General features: G+C 49.4%; 1 protein-coding gene across 3 annotated transcripts in view; it reads right to left on the reverse strand.

Moving 5' to 3' along the window:
* Positions 1 to 473: 473 nt before the first annotated feature.
* The window catches only part of DENND11 (DENN domain containing 11), a 42,849-nt gene continuing 26,967 nt past the window's right edge, over positions 474 to 16,355 (reverse strand). For 2 of the 3 annotated variants that reach the window (XM_036926111.2, XM_036926109.2), the window contains exons 4-9: positions 16,010 to 16,163; positions 10,459 to 10,597; positions 9,124 to 9,255; positions 8,788 to 8,938; positions 8,118 to 8,186; positions 474 to 6,483 (exon numbers count right to left, since the gene is read on the reverse strand). In XM_036926111.2, coding sequence (XP_036782006.1) covers positions 6,288 to 6,483; positions 8,118 to 8,186; positions 8,788 to 8,938; positions 9,124 to 9,255; positions 10,459 to 10,597; positions 16,010 to 16,163 — 841 coding nt within the window. In that variant the 3' untranslated portion in view covers positions 474 to 6,287. The remainder of the gene's footprint in view (positions 6,484 to 8,117; positions 8,187 to 8,787; positions 8,939 to 9,123; positions 9,256 to 10,458; positions 10,598 to 16,009; positions 16,164 to 16,355) is intronic. The other variant, XM_036926110.2, reaches the window with a different exon arrangement.

Raw genomic sequence — 16,355 nt, forward strand, 5'->3', positions numbered from 1 at the left:
GCTCAGCCCCATGGCTCCATTTGCATGCACGGTTGTAACTGCTATGTGCCAATGCTTTATACATGCAACTGATTGACTCAGGTCTCTTGCCAACCCTAAGCAGTAGGTAATATTACATGGTCATGTAGCTTGGAAAGCAGGAACTTGGCTTTGAACACAGAGACAACAATGTTAGAAATTTATTTTCTACTGCCTTAAAATATAACTCTACAAATGAAATAAAACTTCAGTATGTATGCATGCATGCACAGTGCTAAGCCTTTTAGCTGGCATAGGCATTCCCAACTTTGGTTCCCATTACCTGGAGAGTGTTTATCCAGGCCATGGCCTGTGGAACAGGCACCAGCCCTCCAGTTCCTCCATTATCACTCTTAGTGAGATCCGTGTTCAGCCCCGCGGCTTCCGCTCATGCCCTGGGCCATCCTTCCTGTCTACCACTTTTCTTGGACAAGCAAAGGACTGCAGTACACATATTGATGTTAAAATGTGAATTTTAATTATAAAAATTGTCTTCTGTAAATATAGTTATATCAACCTCTCTGCACACAACTTGGTTCAGATATATACAGATATAATATACACAGACGTTATCCGTACCACAGAACAAAATTAATTTAATAAACATTTACTCTTAGCTTCAGGATTAACCCCAGCATTCTTTAGGCTATTAAAATGATCACCTTTCAAAACAGAGAGAGAACCACATACTTATGTGCACAAGTTTTCAGGGTAAAATTTATTGATGGTCTTATTAATTCATACTAGGAGGTAAAGAAACAAAAATAGATTCAGTGTCTCTTATTGCTGTAACTCTGATACTGGGGTATTAATCAAAATTGGGGTTTGACATTTAAGGTGACACAGAGGCTATGCTGATCTTAGTGTGGAAAAAATAGGAAAACCGCTTTTCCAAGGCTACAACTATTTGTTTTGAAAATGGTTTTTTTCCCAGATGTATGAAAAATTTAGCCAACTAGCGTGGGGTAAACAAGGTTAACTTTGTTTTCCTATACACTCTACACCCAAAGATCTTCAAAGTCTGTTTACAAGCACAGTGTCCACACCTTTCCTCACTTAGGTCTTTGTGGGCCCACCAGACTCAAACTTTTCCTGGTGCTGCCTTCAAAATTTTTTTTATTTTTACCTTTGCTTGATTTGGCCAAAGGAAGGAGTTTTCACTCCAATGTCAATGATATATATTAACAACCAGCTAACTCGGTGACCTCTCAATGGATTTTTCATTTTGTTGATCATCGTAGCTAATTTGTAATACCCTACCCAAACCCCGTTTCCCCAACTGTTCTTGCAAAGCAAAATAAATGTATCATTAATCTAAGTAGGCATTCTACAACAAACATAAGCAACTCACACCTGTCCTACTAATGTGGTAAATCAATAAATTTTCTGAATTTAGATCCTATTACCTCAAAGCCCATGTTATGGTTGAATTTCTAGAATAGACTCTAAAGAGATAAAAGTGGGGTTCTATTTCTCCATCATTTATATAGCACTAGAAAGTTCTTGTTTCCTTTCTAGATGTGCAGTTTCATTCAACTGTCCCTGTATTCCAGCTGCAAAAATGAATTAAAGTGCCAGTTATAAAACTACCTCCCACTTCTAGTTAAGCAGCCAAATAATCCGCATTATCACATTTTCCCCCCTTTTGTACAAGAATTTCCCTTAAGGTTACTGACTGTACATCAGCCTCGCTAGGACAGTTAAGTTTAACTCTAAGACTTCATAGCATAGTCCCCTTGTTCATACTCTAAAACATTTAAATAAAACTTTCATGGGGTCTCAGCTGTGGTCAAATTATAAAACTTCCCACTTCTTCTAGGACTGTAGCTTTGAAATGTCCTTCCATTTTAACATCTGCATACTCATTTTATCACGCAGCAATATTGATATAAAAATAAACTTCCATCATTTCTAAGAAAAACATAAGTAATTCACAGTTAGCCTTTCCCCACAACACTCAGAATTCTAATAGTGCCTGGCAACAGAGGTATATTAGTAATGAAAATGGAATATTAAAATCCACGACTTGGGAATAAAAGGAGCCCTTGACTCCTTTTCCCCTACCTGAATCAGAAAAGGACCTTCCTGGAAAGAGAAGGGACGGGCCTGGGCCTGCCGAGGTGAGCCCCTGTGCAGGCAGCGTTCACTGCAGGGCACTATGACGAGGGCTGGACTTCACTCAGGTCCTGAGCCCGTCAGGAAGGCACCCAACAGGGAGGTCAAAGCCAGTGTATGACACACTGGCCCCCATGTGAACTTTCTGGCCTGTCTTAGAACTGGCATCACACTGAGGCAAGTTCATGGTCAAGCTGAACATTGTCTTACTACTTTATTCCGTGCCCTCCTCTTGTCTTGCCCCGCAGGTGTGATCTGTACTGGGAGTGGAGAAAGCATTTCAATCCATTCATTGGGCTACAGTTTCATAAAAAATAAGAATAAACCCCACAGCCCTGAGGTCCCCACCTCTTCCTAAAGGGTTGTTGTACTGCCACCCGAAGGTTAATTCATTAGTGCCCTTCACAAAAGGTTCCCTAAAGGCCCCAGTTTAAAGGTGAATAATCTCATCTTTTTATTGTGTTTGAAGTGTATCAACACAAATAGCACGTTCATCCTCATAGCTACCAGGATGAAAAACAGTGATTCAACTATGATTTAATTCATCTTTCCCTTTATCTTCAAGCTAAAATATCATAGGTAGGTACACTGATAAATGAGTTGTCGCATGTGGTATTTAAAATTATCTGTGCTCTGTGTTGCAGTTAAATTTTCCATCTTGATTTTCATTTGGAACAAAACCAGGTAAGTTACAGCAGGAAATTCCTATGCTAAATTATTCCTATCAGTGTTACTGAATTCATCATCCCTTCCCCAGCCAAGCAGAAGAGATGCCACACGGATGACGGACAGGGAAACAAAGGCCTTCTAACTTACAGCAATCTTATGACTGAGGCCTGAACAGGGTCCTGGTGGAACACTTCGCCCGGATCCACACCAGGCCCACGCAGACCTCCACGCCTGACTAAAGCCACCGCTAATCCTAAACAAATTACTTGGCCCATTGCTTTTTGGTCTGGTAGGAGATAAACCTACCATTTCTGATTCCTTCTGAAGGAGTCCTAAGTCTGAGTATTTTCCCCAAGGCTGAATATTACCATCTGCCAAGCCTGCAAAATTGAAAAAATCCACTTTTAACAGGTTTCCATCCTATTTTACTGGACATACTCATTTTATAGTATAAGTTGTAGGCCCCACAAGGAATCTGCCACCTGGAATTTCTTCTAACTTGATTCAGGGATGACGGCAGCCCGGGTGTCTCAGGTCAGCAGCATGTCCAGGTTGGCACGTGGCTCTCAGTGTGACATTAGATCAGGCTTCGAGTTCCCTAGAGGGACCAAGCCCACTGAGGCAGGAGAGGCAAAGAAGTCCAAGGGGCAGAAGGCCATGAGTCAAGGTACCCACACCACAGGTTCTAACTTGCTCCAGAAGGGCAGTGGTGAGCCCTGGCCCTACAGAGCTGTGGACCGTGAAGGCAGGGAAGGACGCTCACCGACCTCGGAGCAAAAGCAGATGCATGGGGCTTGCAGCTTCTGCCGCGCCTGTGCAGGGACACCACCTGGTACTTCACCACAAATCCCCCTCTTAGAGAACTGGCAGCAAGTGGTGCTGGGCTGTGCCGCAGACTTGAGATATCAGAGAGGAGGCAGGGGGATGGGAGGAGAGTCAGGTACAGAGGAAGCTGCAAAAGGTGACGGCGAAAGCAAGAGGGTCCGTATCACTACCCGGGCAAGGAATACGCAGGGGGTGAGGAACAGTGAGGGAGGTGCCTGCAGAGCCAATGAGCATGCTGCCCAGCCAAGGGCCATGCCACTGAGACTTCTGGCCCAGGAGGAAGCTGGCGACGCGGGGAGGCCTCATGCCCTGGTTCCTGCGCGAAAGGGATGCAGGAGCCAATACGCTTTGGGCTCGGCTGAGCGCAGGCTCCAGGAGACCTAACATATGGCACTGCCTCCAGGCACGTTCCCCTCGGTGGGTGGCCTCTGCGCAAGTGGGAGGGGGAATGCCCGTGACGCCAGCCAGACAGCTTCATAGAACAAGGAGCTAAAAGGAGCCCAGACCCCCTGACCCACCAGTCAAAGGAAAATGCAGGAACCTCATGGTCACCTTACTGCCTTGACATCAGCACTTGCATGCTTAGAATTACACCGCAGAAACAAAAGTGTACGTGCAGGAAAGAGAAGTGCTTGTGAAGAATACTGTTCTAACAAATGCCCCAATTCCAGAGAAAGAGGATCTGCCCATGTCCTCCAAGAAGTCCACCTTTTTCTTTCACCTCTACCCTGCTTCTGACCACCCACCCCCAACTTAGAACACCTTGAACCTTCAAATGCCACTAAAGTGACCACTACTTCACTGACGTCAGGAAGGCCGATCCTTGTTGAGAGGCAAGAGAGAGTTACTCTTCAAGGAGAAGGGCATGAAGCTTCAGTTTCTAAACACAGCCCTTTTTTTCTTTTGTAAACATACATATTACTGAAATGATGGCTAACCCCACACTGCAGAGAAGAATATATTAGTTGTACAGTTTATATTTCAATGCCAAAACTTATCTATATATTTACATAAAAGATACTTTGACTAATCAGTGTGTGTTTGCATTTCCACATGTGAATTTCTTTAGCCTTGCATTCCATTATCAAGGAGTTATAGTGAAAATATCTTTGAATAAAGCAATGAGCCCTAAAAAGCTAGTCTTGAGATAAGACATGTGCCCCATGGAAGTTATTTCTCTCTGCTATGCCATCAGCCTGGCTGGAATTGGTCACAAACATGGATACATTGATGACTATTCCAAGAACAGAGCCAGGCAGGAAGGGTGAAGGGGAAGAAATTATTTGTCACCAAAACCCAGAAGCCCAAGTCAAAATTCTAATGATGGTCCAAAAGACTTAAACTCTACTCACAGTTCCTGTTAACCAACAGTGGCTGTGAAGCTGGCATCTACTGAATGCCTAGCCAGAGAACAGGCAGCAAGCAGCAGGAGTGTCCTAGACCAGAACACTTCAGAGAAAAGCAGAGAAGCTCATCACTGACCCTTGGGGGTTCCTGACTACTTCCCTGGATGAAGGCACGGTCAATTTGCTAACCTATCTGTTACATCTCTGGTCCCAATACTTGGCTCAAGGAATGTTGCCTCTTCTAAAGAGAAGTTTGTGAGGGCTCCACATTGGTATACAGTCTCAATAATGCTCCAACCTCTGGGCACCCAGTTACCCAGCCCAGATCCTTGTGAGATTATGGAATCTGGTGAAGCCCTGTTGTGATCCAGAGGCAATGCTCCAGAGAGCTCCCATCCAGGGACCAAACATCTTCCATATCCTGCTTTACCCTCAACCGCTCTACCTTTGGTGGCAGCAAACATTTCTCTTTAAATATACCCGAATTACTCCCAGAGGATGGTTAGCCCTTCAAAGAAACCAAATTGTAAGAGGAATAGGCTTTTGCCAGCTCCAGGGTCAGCACTGGCCCTTCGAAATTCACCAAGCCATCCCAAGAGGAGGGGGTCTGGAGAAAGAAGAGTATGACGTTGAGTGGCCACCAGTAACTTACTTTGAGAAAAGTTTTAAGGCTTCATTCTGCAATTTTATTTTCAGCTGACTCATAAGCAACCTCATCCTGCCCTTAGGGAAGCTCATACTAGGTGTCAGAAACATCCCCATGCCCCTCTTTGGGGTCTCTAACTCATGTGAACAGAGAAGACATAGATTTGCCCTAGTAAATGGGAAAGGGGATTTGACCCCAAGACTGGACTCCCAGAACTTATAAAAACCCTGAAAAGTCATCTGGTCTAGCGTTTGCCTTCAGCAGATAAACCTCCAAGGCCACACTGGATGGACACTTTTGTTATTCTTGATACATCAAGACGAAAATCATACCGACTTCCTGAACAGTCCCCCCGTGTTCCCAGAGCTCAGCCTGCTCCTAGGGGTATACAGCCTCGCCATGTCCCCTCAATAAGGAGTTGCTCAATAAGGAGAGGAGAGCATCTACTTTGATGACTCCTTGGATCAAACCAGGCAGCAGCTCTGGGACAAAGTGGTAGACTCCAAAGTCTCACTAGGCAGGAAGGGAAGAATGGAAATTGCAAAAATTACATTTGTTGCAAAGTATAAACCATATTCCTTTGTGTCAACATAATAAAAAACAAGGCCAGCCGGGGCCCCGGGTGAATCCCCACGTGAGGGTGGCTCACCAGTCCGGGCCCAGTCTTCCTATGGGCAACAGGGGTTGTCAATGACCAACATGACGTCAATGCCGTAGGCCTCCAGCAGGTCCATAAGAAAGCTCCGGTCTCCTTGGGGGTCCAGCCCCATGCCCCGGGCATGCTCGGCTGTCAGAGTTTTGTCTTGACTGGCAGACACCTCCAGTAAAGTCTGAAATATCCGGTTGTTTTGCTCTAGGAAAAACCTGCATTCACAACAGAGACACAGGAAAGGGAGGGCAGAAAAGACAAAAAACTCACCAAATAATCCACACAAGGGACCAAAACTACACTGCTTTGTTTAAGGTACTTTTAAATGGTTTCAGAAATCAGAAATATCTTTGAAAAGGAGAAAATAGGATCAAAGTTAAAAGTTATTAAAGTGCTGCCAAGGTTAGCAACTTTCTTCCAACTTTTTGGCAATCATGTGCTTCAGAGAGTCTGGGCAAGTGATGACCCGGCTGCCGAGCCCCTTTTCCTGGTGAGGTCACTAGGGGCTTAAACAGCCTTGGCTTGGGGGTGGGGGCTTCTGCTGAGCTCCTCATTCTGCTCAGTCATAAGGGGAAGAAACAGTAAAACAGAACACTGATAATGCAGTTCTGAGGTCAGGACTTTAAAGCAAGAAACTGAAATTCACCTCCAAAGCCCCGGCAGGTGATTAGAGCCAGCGGCAGGGGAGAGCGTAGAGACCACACCAGGCCACACTGCTGGCTGCCCAGCAAAGGCAGAGCACAGGGCCCTGGGCAGGCAGGGAGGTGGGCAAGGCGGGCTGCACATGAGGGTAAGAGAGACCTGGAAGCCCAGCTGCAGGTCCCAATACTGCCACAGCTCCCCTTCATCCTATGCATTTGCCTCTGATTACTTTTTTTGTGGGGAGGATTAGGCATGGAGCGTGATTTAACTGTCACTGACTTATGGTACTATATGAATAGCCGAGCCATATTCAGAAAAGGCATTGATTGTCTACACTTTTTAGCTGGCACTTTTCACCTTCCCTGTTCCACAGATGTCTTGGACTTAGCAAATGCGTCTCATGCCCAGAGAAGCTCTGGATGCTCAGGGGTCTCAGAAACAATGGATGTGCCAGCCGTAAATGAGAACGCTGGCTCTCTGCTCAATTCCCAACTACTTTCACATCTATGCTGCAGGCATGCATTAGAAAGTACCCTTAATTAGAATCAATGTTGGCATTTCAACAAAGGCGCAGTACTTTTTTCAACCCCAAAGCTAGCAGTGGGTCTAGCTGCATGTGCTATTCCCCACCATCATCCCAGGACATGGGGTAGGACACTAAACAGGGAGCTGGAAGAATTCTTTCCGTTCAATTACAATTCTGCTCTTATCACTGTGCACTATTTCACACAGCTGCTCTGGAGGAGACCAATGCTGCAAGGAATAGAGCCACGGCTCCTGCCCCGACCACCAACAGATCCGGGGAAAGAGAATTTATTAGGTTCTAAGTTCAGTGTTCAGATGATCCCATAATACTAAATGCAGGGAACTACTGTTTAAAGGAAGCAATGGTGAGAAGGCCCTGAATCCTGAGTGACTGAGCTTCTGGGGAGTGGACATCTGGATGTAAACGCCCGACAGGACACCCCCAGGATGCCTATCTTCTCTTAATAACCCTCCCCTGCTTCTTTTGTGAACTCCACTGAGTCCCCTTAGTGGCATTTCAGGGCCTGAGGAACAGGGGCTCTGTTTGGAGCCTGGCTCTGAGGGCCCCCAGCAGCAATAAAGGACACCCCTGGCCTGCAGTGGGTGACACGGGAGGGATCCAGGCCTCAGTCAGTACTACGAGGTCGTGAGGGAGGCCACCGCATTGCCCAGGCTGACTCACAGCACAAAGAGGTCCTCCTCACACGGGTTGTAGTCTTCTCCTACTTCCTGAGAATATAGCAGCATCTGCCTGTTGTGAAGGAGACCACCATCAGGCTTGGCGCAGCCACATGGGCCCCCACCGGAGATCAGGCGCCTGCATGGCCGCCACCTCCTGGAAAGGAGAGTGGCCCAGAGCAGGAATCCCCAGTCCAAAAGCAGGGAGGGAAGGGGGGGGCAAAGAAATGAACAGGGCTTGGAGTCAAAACCCTGGGCTCCAGCTCTGCCCTGCATAACCTGGGACAAGTGACAATCCTACAAAACTGCCCATAGTAAGGATGGTTATACCATGTATTTCACAGGATACCCAGATTATTGAGAATTACATGTGATAATGAATAAGCAAATTTTCAACACTGTGATCCACACAACATGGGTGCCCCATAAATGCTTGCTTGCTCTCTTCCTGAGGCTTCAGAGTCCAAAGGGCATCAGAAAGAAGCCACCCCACACGTATGTGCTACCCTGTGGCCAGGACAGTACGCGGGGCGCCTGGCTCCTTCACCGCAGGGCTTCCCTCCCGCCCTGTCTCCCAGGCAGCATGCTGGACGGCTGCGTCGGGAGGGCAGCGCTGGGGACTCCTCTCTGCGGGGGTGCGGGCCTCGGCTGCACCCAGTGCCCCGGCCCCGCACCTCTGCTCATTGAGGCGCCGGTACTTCTCGCGGTCGGCACTGCTGATCCTCAGCAGGGGCTGCAGGTGGTCGTGGTGTGTCTTCACATTCTGGTTGTCCACGTAGACGTCGTACAGGTCCCGCTTCTCCTCAAAAATCTTCTCCGTGGTACCTGGGACACCAAGGTCAGGAGGTGGGAACCGGGAGCCGTCACTGAAGGACAGCAGCCCAACCCTACCAGGGAACATGGGGTCTGGGGGCCCCGCATCTGGGAGAAGGGCGGGAGGACAGAGCCCGGCAGCTGCGGGGCCAGGGCCGGGCAGGGCCGGCGGGACGCAGGGAGGGCCCCATACTCACAGGCCACATAGGACACCTCTACCTCCAGGCTCTCGATGTCTGCCACGTTCACGTAGAAGAAAGGCTTGGGCTCAGGCACGGTGCCCCCGATGCCGGGCAGGGAGATGTTGGCCAGACAGCAGCAGCAATACACTGAGGACAGAGGGGGAGCGTGGCCGCCTGCCCGAGCCCACGGCTGTCCAGATGCCGCCTCAGGCCCCCACCCCACGGGGGCCTCGCTCTGGGCTGTCCTGCACCCAGGAGCCAGGTGGCCTGGCATTCTCAGGCCCTGGGGGCCTGGGGCTGGGGGTGGGGAGCCCTGGGGCTGGGCTCCTGATGTTCTCAGGTCCTCAGGGCCTGAGGCTGGGCTCCTGGTGTTCTCAGGCCCTGGGGACCTGGGGCTGGGGGTGGGGGGCCCTGGGGCTGGGCTCCTGGTGTTCTCAGGCCCTGGGGCTGGGGGCGGGGGACACGCCTTCCGCTCCCGCAGCAGAAGCTGACCTCAGGGTCACACCAACAATGTCTTACCAAATCCAGTGGATGACTTTCAGTCTTTCTCTCAATGGGTCTTGCTTAAGATCTGGCACTTTTCACCTTCCCCTTTCTCAAAACTTCTGTGACCCTGGTACCTTCCGGTTCCCTCCCTTCTGCCTGTCCCCCTGCAGTGTCCTCTGTCCTCCACCTTCACTGCTTCCCTTGTTGTGCCTGCATCCTGAACACTGGCACGTTCTCCCCACTCACACTCCTCCCAGGTGATTCCGTCCATCCCACGGCTAATGGCACAGTCCAACCACCGCTCTCAAGGCTGTCACTGAAGGACAGCAACCCAACCCTACCGGAGAACACTGTGCCTGGGGGCCCCGCATCTGGGAGAAGGGCCCGCAGGGAGGACAGAGCCTTCTAGCCTAACCTCCCCGCCCCGGGGTCCTGCCCCAGCTACTCCGGAGCCTGGAGCACATCGCTGAAGGCCTCCCTGGCCACATGCCCTCATCTGTGGGGAGTCAGCTCTGTCACTCCCACCCCCAGGTCCCGTATGAAGAGCTCTTCCTTCATCAGAACCTTGCTGCCCAATCTCACACCGACTTTTGTCAAGTTTATGTCTCAAACATTTCTAGAAACCATCGACTCTGCTTCAACCCAGACCCTTCCCTCACCAGACCTGCCACCCAGTCCACTCCTGCACTTCCACCAGCCGCCACATTCTCAAGTCCAAGTCCAGTCACATCACTCCCAGGCTCGAAACCCAGGAGCCCGTGATATGACCCCGGCTCTTCTGAATTTGGTCAGCAATGAAAAGACTAAAGAAGTTTCTGCTCCAGGAAACGTAAGAAAGAGCCCCTGAATTTGGTTTCTAGTTACCTCTGTAGCACACCACACCCACAGGAGGGGGAGAAAATATCAAAATGCGCTTCCGAAGTAAGGCAAATTTCCAAAGGATGAGGATCTGTTCTCCAAAGAACTTAATAAACTGAGACATGCAGCCCGCCGGGTGTGTGATCTGAAAAAACAAGAAGGGCGTTGGGGACAAGGGGAGGAAAACTGTGTTAGAAATACTGCAAAAAATTTTCCATACAGGTGTATGCTGACCACCTCCCCACCCCCATCCCCCAAAAATCCAAGTACAACCAAACATACACTAAGGGATAGTTCCTGCCACACAAAACATTTTACACTTTGAAAGTCTTACCTCTAAACTAGATTTCTCTATCTGATAGCTCCCTGATACATGGAAGTTTGAATTCAGGGGATCATTAACCACCTAGCTTGGTTCAGGAAAGAGGAACAGAGGAAACAAAGCTGAATGTAATTTTTTTAAAGTCAGAAATAAAAGGATCTCTGAGGCATCAGTTCACCTCAGAGAGAACATTCACCTCAAAAACACTGTAAGCTCTGGAAGGAGCAAAATGAAGGGCAAACAGTCCCAGATTGGATTTCTAAACACCGGGGTTCCGGCTACTGTGGGGAGCGAGGTGTCTGCACAGGCTCCGGGCAGGAAGGCCCTGCAGTGCCCACTGACAGATAACCTGCTGCAGCTCAGCCCGAGCCTCTGCCTTTCCTGCTAAGTGCAAGGGGCCTGTCAACCTGCAGGCTGCCTTCTGGAGCCGTGAGCCGGGGATCTCCTAGGGGTTAAGAGCATGAGCTCTGACTCCCGAAAAGCTGAACTGTAACCCTGGCTCTGCTATTTATTAATGGCGAGGCCTTGGGAAAGTTAACCGACGTTTCTGGGTCACCTTCCTTATCTGTAAAATGGAAGGAAAAATCGTGAAATACTCAGCATGTAGGAACACCCTATATGCAGCAGCAGATCACAGATGAAACAGAAAAGCTTCAAGCCAGCCACCCTGTGAGTGCCCTGGAAGGCCACCTCCACGCTGAAGCATCAGAAGCAACAGTGCTGTCACCCTGTCACCCAGGAGACGCAGGCGTGAGTGCACCTGAAGAGAAGTGCAGACTCCGAGGCCACTGCTGGCCTTACACCTGGGAGGCCCAGGGGTGCCCACCACCTGAGCTCAAGGCAGCCTCCAGGCCTCCTGGGAGAGGACTTCCCTTACCCGGGCATTGGCCCTGCACGGGTGTCATTTGCTTGCCCCATACCAGCAGGAAGGCTGCCAGGAGAGGGTCCCTGTCTGTGCCCCTCTGCCAACTGCTCTGCCACCATGTCCCAAACCTCCAGGGGAGGAACCAAGTGGCCAGCTCCCTCCAGCTAGCATCCTTTGTGACATGCTGGCATCTTCTAGTTGCTTCCCTTCCCCTGACTGTTCCAGCTCAGGCTCCTCTGCTTTCCACCAGCCAACACGACAGGAATGGGAGCCAACAAATGCCCATTCAGGGTCCCTCCCCTCTGGGTGGCCCTAAACATGCACTTCCACTGCATGAAGGCCTGGCAGGGTTAGGTCCAGACGTGTCTGAGGCACTAGAATCCTAGAAGCAATGATCACCCTTAATTCTGACCTTATTTGTTCATTTACTGATTCCCAGATGCACGTATGTGTTCATGTAAGAACCACTCCTTACGTGCAGACTTGGTGCCAAGCACAGTGCTCAGTAGTCTCATTCCAACAGTGAACAGGAAGGCCCAGGCCCTGCCCCTGAGTGCTTCACAGGCTGGTGGGAGAAAGAGAGGCACAAGCGCTTAACCCAGCCTGCCGGGGGCCATAACGGGAGAGGGCAGGGGCTGGAGGAGCACACAGGAGGGTGCCTGCCCTGATTCTGGGAGAGACAGAGAGGACTTCCTGGAGGTGGTGATGTCTCAACTTCAATATAAAAGATGATTTGGACAGACAGTGTTCTTGGCAGAGTGAGCACGCGTGCACAGGCCCAGAGGTAAGAGACAGTGCCAACTGCAGGTAGCTGGGGGCGTGGGCAGGCCTGTGCTGGGGCACGTGCAGAGCAGCTCTCTTCTGCAGGAGGCAGCCACCGAGACTACACACACCCCTCTACGCCTGACCTGTCCAAATGCACGACGCAACCATCATTTCTCCAGTCTTCACGTACATCCATTTCCCTTTCTGGCCTTGTTCCACTTATTCACTCTCTTTTCCTGACTTGTATGGCTCTGACCTCTTGTTTTCACTGTGACCGTTCATATCGGGCACTTCGTCTCCTCTTCATGCCCTAACCTTCGCCGGCAAGCCCCTTGGGCTCGCTGTGCCCCCTCCCCTTCCTCCCATCCCCCTCACCCAGGAAAAGCACCTACTCCAGGGGCTCGGTCTCCGTCTTTGTCCCGGTCCCCCAGGGAGGTGCTGGACCTCCTGGAGGCCTCAACCCTCTTTCCCTACTTCCACCTTCCAGGTATTTTTTCTTCCCTGCAGTAGTCTTAGATCCTACTTTAAAAACTTACTCATTTAAAAGTTGTCTTTGTATATATGTTTACTTTGTAAAATTCACTGAACTGTATACGTACAGCTTTTTAACTTGTTGCTCCAAGTGTTATATTTCAATAGAAAGCTAACAGTAGAAATGTCTTTGTATGTACATGTGTGTGACATTCCATAAATAACCAATTGAATCCTTTCAGATATACCATTTTTTTAGTGCTGTCATTTTTCCCCTGGCCCTTTCCTTTACTACACATAAGCATTGTCCCTCCATACCCTACCTCACCCCCAGGAAATATATGTATTGATACTCTAGTTCATACTTACCATATTTCCCCATGTTTACTATATCTCTACCCGAAGCTGGGATTAGTTTGCAGAAGTGTGATCATATCATACATAGTTCTGTACCTTGCTTCTCTCACACAGAAATACTTCCTGGTAGACTTCTCCTGTCAACTCTTTCTGGTCAAACTCACTGTTTATAATAGCTATATAATATATGGGGCATTCAAGTTTTCTACCACTCTGAATAATGTTGAATTGAACATCCTTACACAGGCACTATTATATTCTGGTGGTTGACAGATCTAGGGTGGGTCCTAAGGAACTGGATTGCTGGGTCAAAGGGCACATGCATTTTTAATTTAGTAAGTGCTAACAAATTGTTCTTTTAAAAGAAGACCATTCACATCTAACCACCACTTGAAAAAGTGGCCTTTCCCTGCATCTCCTAGAGTTTAACACATGTGTTAATGAGCTGTCCTCAACAGGACAAAGGCAGAAGGCAATTTTGCTTTTTCTCCCTCTGTCACTCCTTCTCGGCCTCTTGGGGAGAGGGATCCAGAGACACCCAGGATAGACGCTGGTCAGCTCCCTGTGAGTTTGGAGATAGCTCAGCAGCAATTTGACTCAGAGGGAAAGATGGGTGAGAGTAAGTGTGAGAGAAAGGCTGGGTTTGGTCAGCACAGGCCCTCTGACAGCTTCTTAATTAATGTCTCTCAGCTTATGCCACAGGGTGGGAAGATCATCACACTGTATTTCCTGAACTTCCACACCAGCGGTGGCTTCCTGTTAGGGCTTTCCAGGGGGAGGCAATGACTGGAGACTGGAGGGCAGGAGGAAGAGAGAAGGAATTCCCTTCCAGTTTCTAGCTCCTATTGGTATTTTTCCAGTAGCTGAGAATGACACAGATTCTAGCTCCAGCTTCTCCTAGCAGCCCGGCTCTGCTGAACAACATCACCCCTCCATCACGTGCTCAGTGCCTCCCCAAGTGAGCACTGGGGTACAGAGCCCCTCCTCTGAGCCACGTCCTCTGTTACCCCAGCCCTGGGAGCGCGTGGTGAGCAGCCTCTGAGATAGCCCCCAACGAAGCCCTATGTCCGGGTATTTGCGGCCTGATGTAATCCCCTCTTCCTCTTGGGTAACTTGCTTTTAACCAGCCGAATATGGCAACACTGCAGGGCGGTCACTTCCATAATCATGTCACAAAGGATTCTCGATTCCATCTTGCTGGCAGATTTGTGATGAAGCCAGCCACAGTGGAGAGATCCAGGCGGCTGCAAACTGAGGGCCACCGCCAGGCAGCAGGGTGCTGCGGCCCTCAAGGACCCCGACCCTCACCACTACGTAAACTCAGAAGTGGTGGCTTCCCCAGTCGAGCCTTCGGATGAGACCCTGACCCTGGCTGACGCCTTGACTGCAGTCTCACCAGAGACCCTGAAGCAGAGGACCCGGCTAAGCCATGCTGGGATTCCTGACTCACAGACATGGTGAGATAATAAATCTGTGCTCTTTAAAACCATTCCCTTTGGGGTAATTCATAATGCGGCAATAGATAACCAAGACCGGGTGGGAGCTGCTGTCTGTGATTACTAACGTTGGCTCACCTCGTTCCCTTTTTGCTCCTTCTAATTCCTATATTCTGGTTCCCTGTATTTAATTAGTTTAAAATGTCTAATACAGTTTATATTTTCCTGACCAGACCCTAACTGGCACTAATTGGGGTTCAAATTCCATCATCTAGTATTTAAGGTTCTCTACAACCTGATTCCAACCTATTTTTATAATCTTTTCTCTCCTAACCAGCAGACATAAAAATTCAGCCCCAATCAAAGCAGTCTGCTCCCATCCTTGTGCTGGCCTGGTGATTTCCCAGGTCCACATCTCTGCAGAGGCAGGGGAGTGGGGTAGGGAGCAGGCACTGGCTCAGGCACCAGTCCTGTGTTTAAATCCTGCTCTATCTCCAACTCGCTGTAAGGCCTTAAGCAAGTCACTGAACTTTCAGTTGGTTTATCTGCATAACAGGGCTTAAAAAAAATAACATTTACTTAAAGGAGTGCTGCAGGAGGCACAGGTACAGAATGCCTAACTCGCAGGAGGTGTCGGGAGAGTGACAGGCCATGGCTCCAGCTGCTGTCATGCCCTCTCAGTCTGGAACTCGCCTCCCTCACTCCCCACCTAGCCACATCCTTCAGGGACCAACTCTTCTTCCAAGATGCCTTCCCAAAGCAAAATTCTCTAGCAGGGAGCCCTCAGTTTCCACTGAAGTATCTTGTGACCACCTGCAGGGGCAGGAGGAGGAGGGTGAGGGGAGTTCTCACCCATCGTCTTGTACCTTCCCAACACCTAACACTTGGCCGGGTATGTGTTAACCCTAAATAAACATATTTTAGACAAAGGCAAAGTACTCCAGAAAAAAAGACAAAGTATTATCAAGAGTATGGTAAGAAACACCTTACCTGTTCATCAAATTCTGAAGAGATCAAATGTTTTTAGTTCAAATGTCTGGCTTTAAAAATCTCTAAAGCAGACAACCAGAATCAAGTCCACCTTTCCTCACAGGAGCCCACCCTGGCTGGCCTGCCCATCGCTGTGTATGGCTGTGTACCATGATTACAGAAGTATCTAGAAAGCACATTGTTGCCTCACATGTTAAAGGAACCTAAATGCTTAGGGTACAATCCTATTCTATCAAAAGCAGACTTAAGATATGAGCCCCAAAGATAAATTCCCTTGTCAATTAAAAAAAATTATCAGGACCTCTGTAGCAGATGCAAGTCCGGCCTGTGGGAGAGCACGGCTGACCTCACCTTCATCTCAGGGTACATGTACCGATGGATGGAAGGCAGCCAGCAGACGGGGGGCAGGCTACCGCCTCGGCCGGGGCCAGTGTGGAGCACCCCTTTCTTGTCCTCGTAAAACGCAGCCAGATGAGAGTAGTGCCCGGGCGTCTCCAGCTGGTGCCTGCAAGCACACAGCCCGGTGAGAACAGTTCCGGAGCAGCTCTGCCCCTCCCGCCCTGCCCCAAGGGCTGGAACACTTCCTGCAGAGGCCCTGAGAACCAGAAAGGCCCCCTTTTTGAGGCTGCCTAGGACGCCTCCTTTGGTGTTTCAGAAGATCCTCGGAAAAGCTCATGGGAGGGGTGTGATACCCCCT

Source organism: Manis pentadactyla, chromosome 7, assembly GCF_030020395.1.
Source record: "Manis pentadactyla isolate mManPen7 chromosome 7, mManPen7.hap1, whole genome shotgun sequence".
In the NCBI taxonomy this organism is placed as follows: domain Eukaryota; kingdom Metazoa; phylum Chordata; class Mammalia; order Pholidota; family Manidae; genus Manis; species Manis pentadactyla.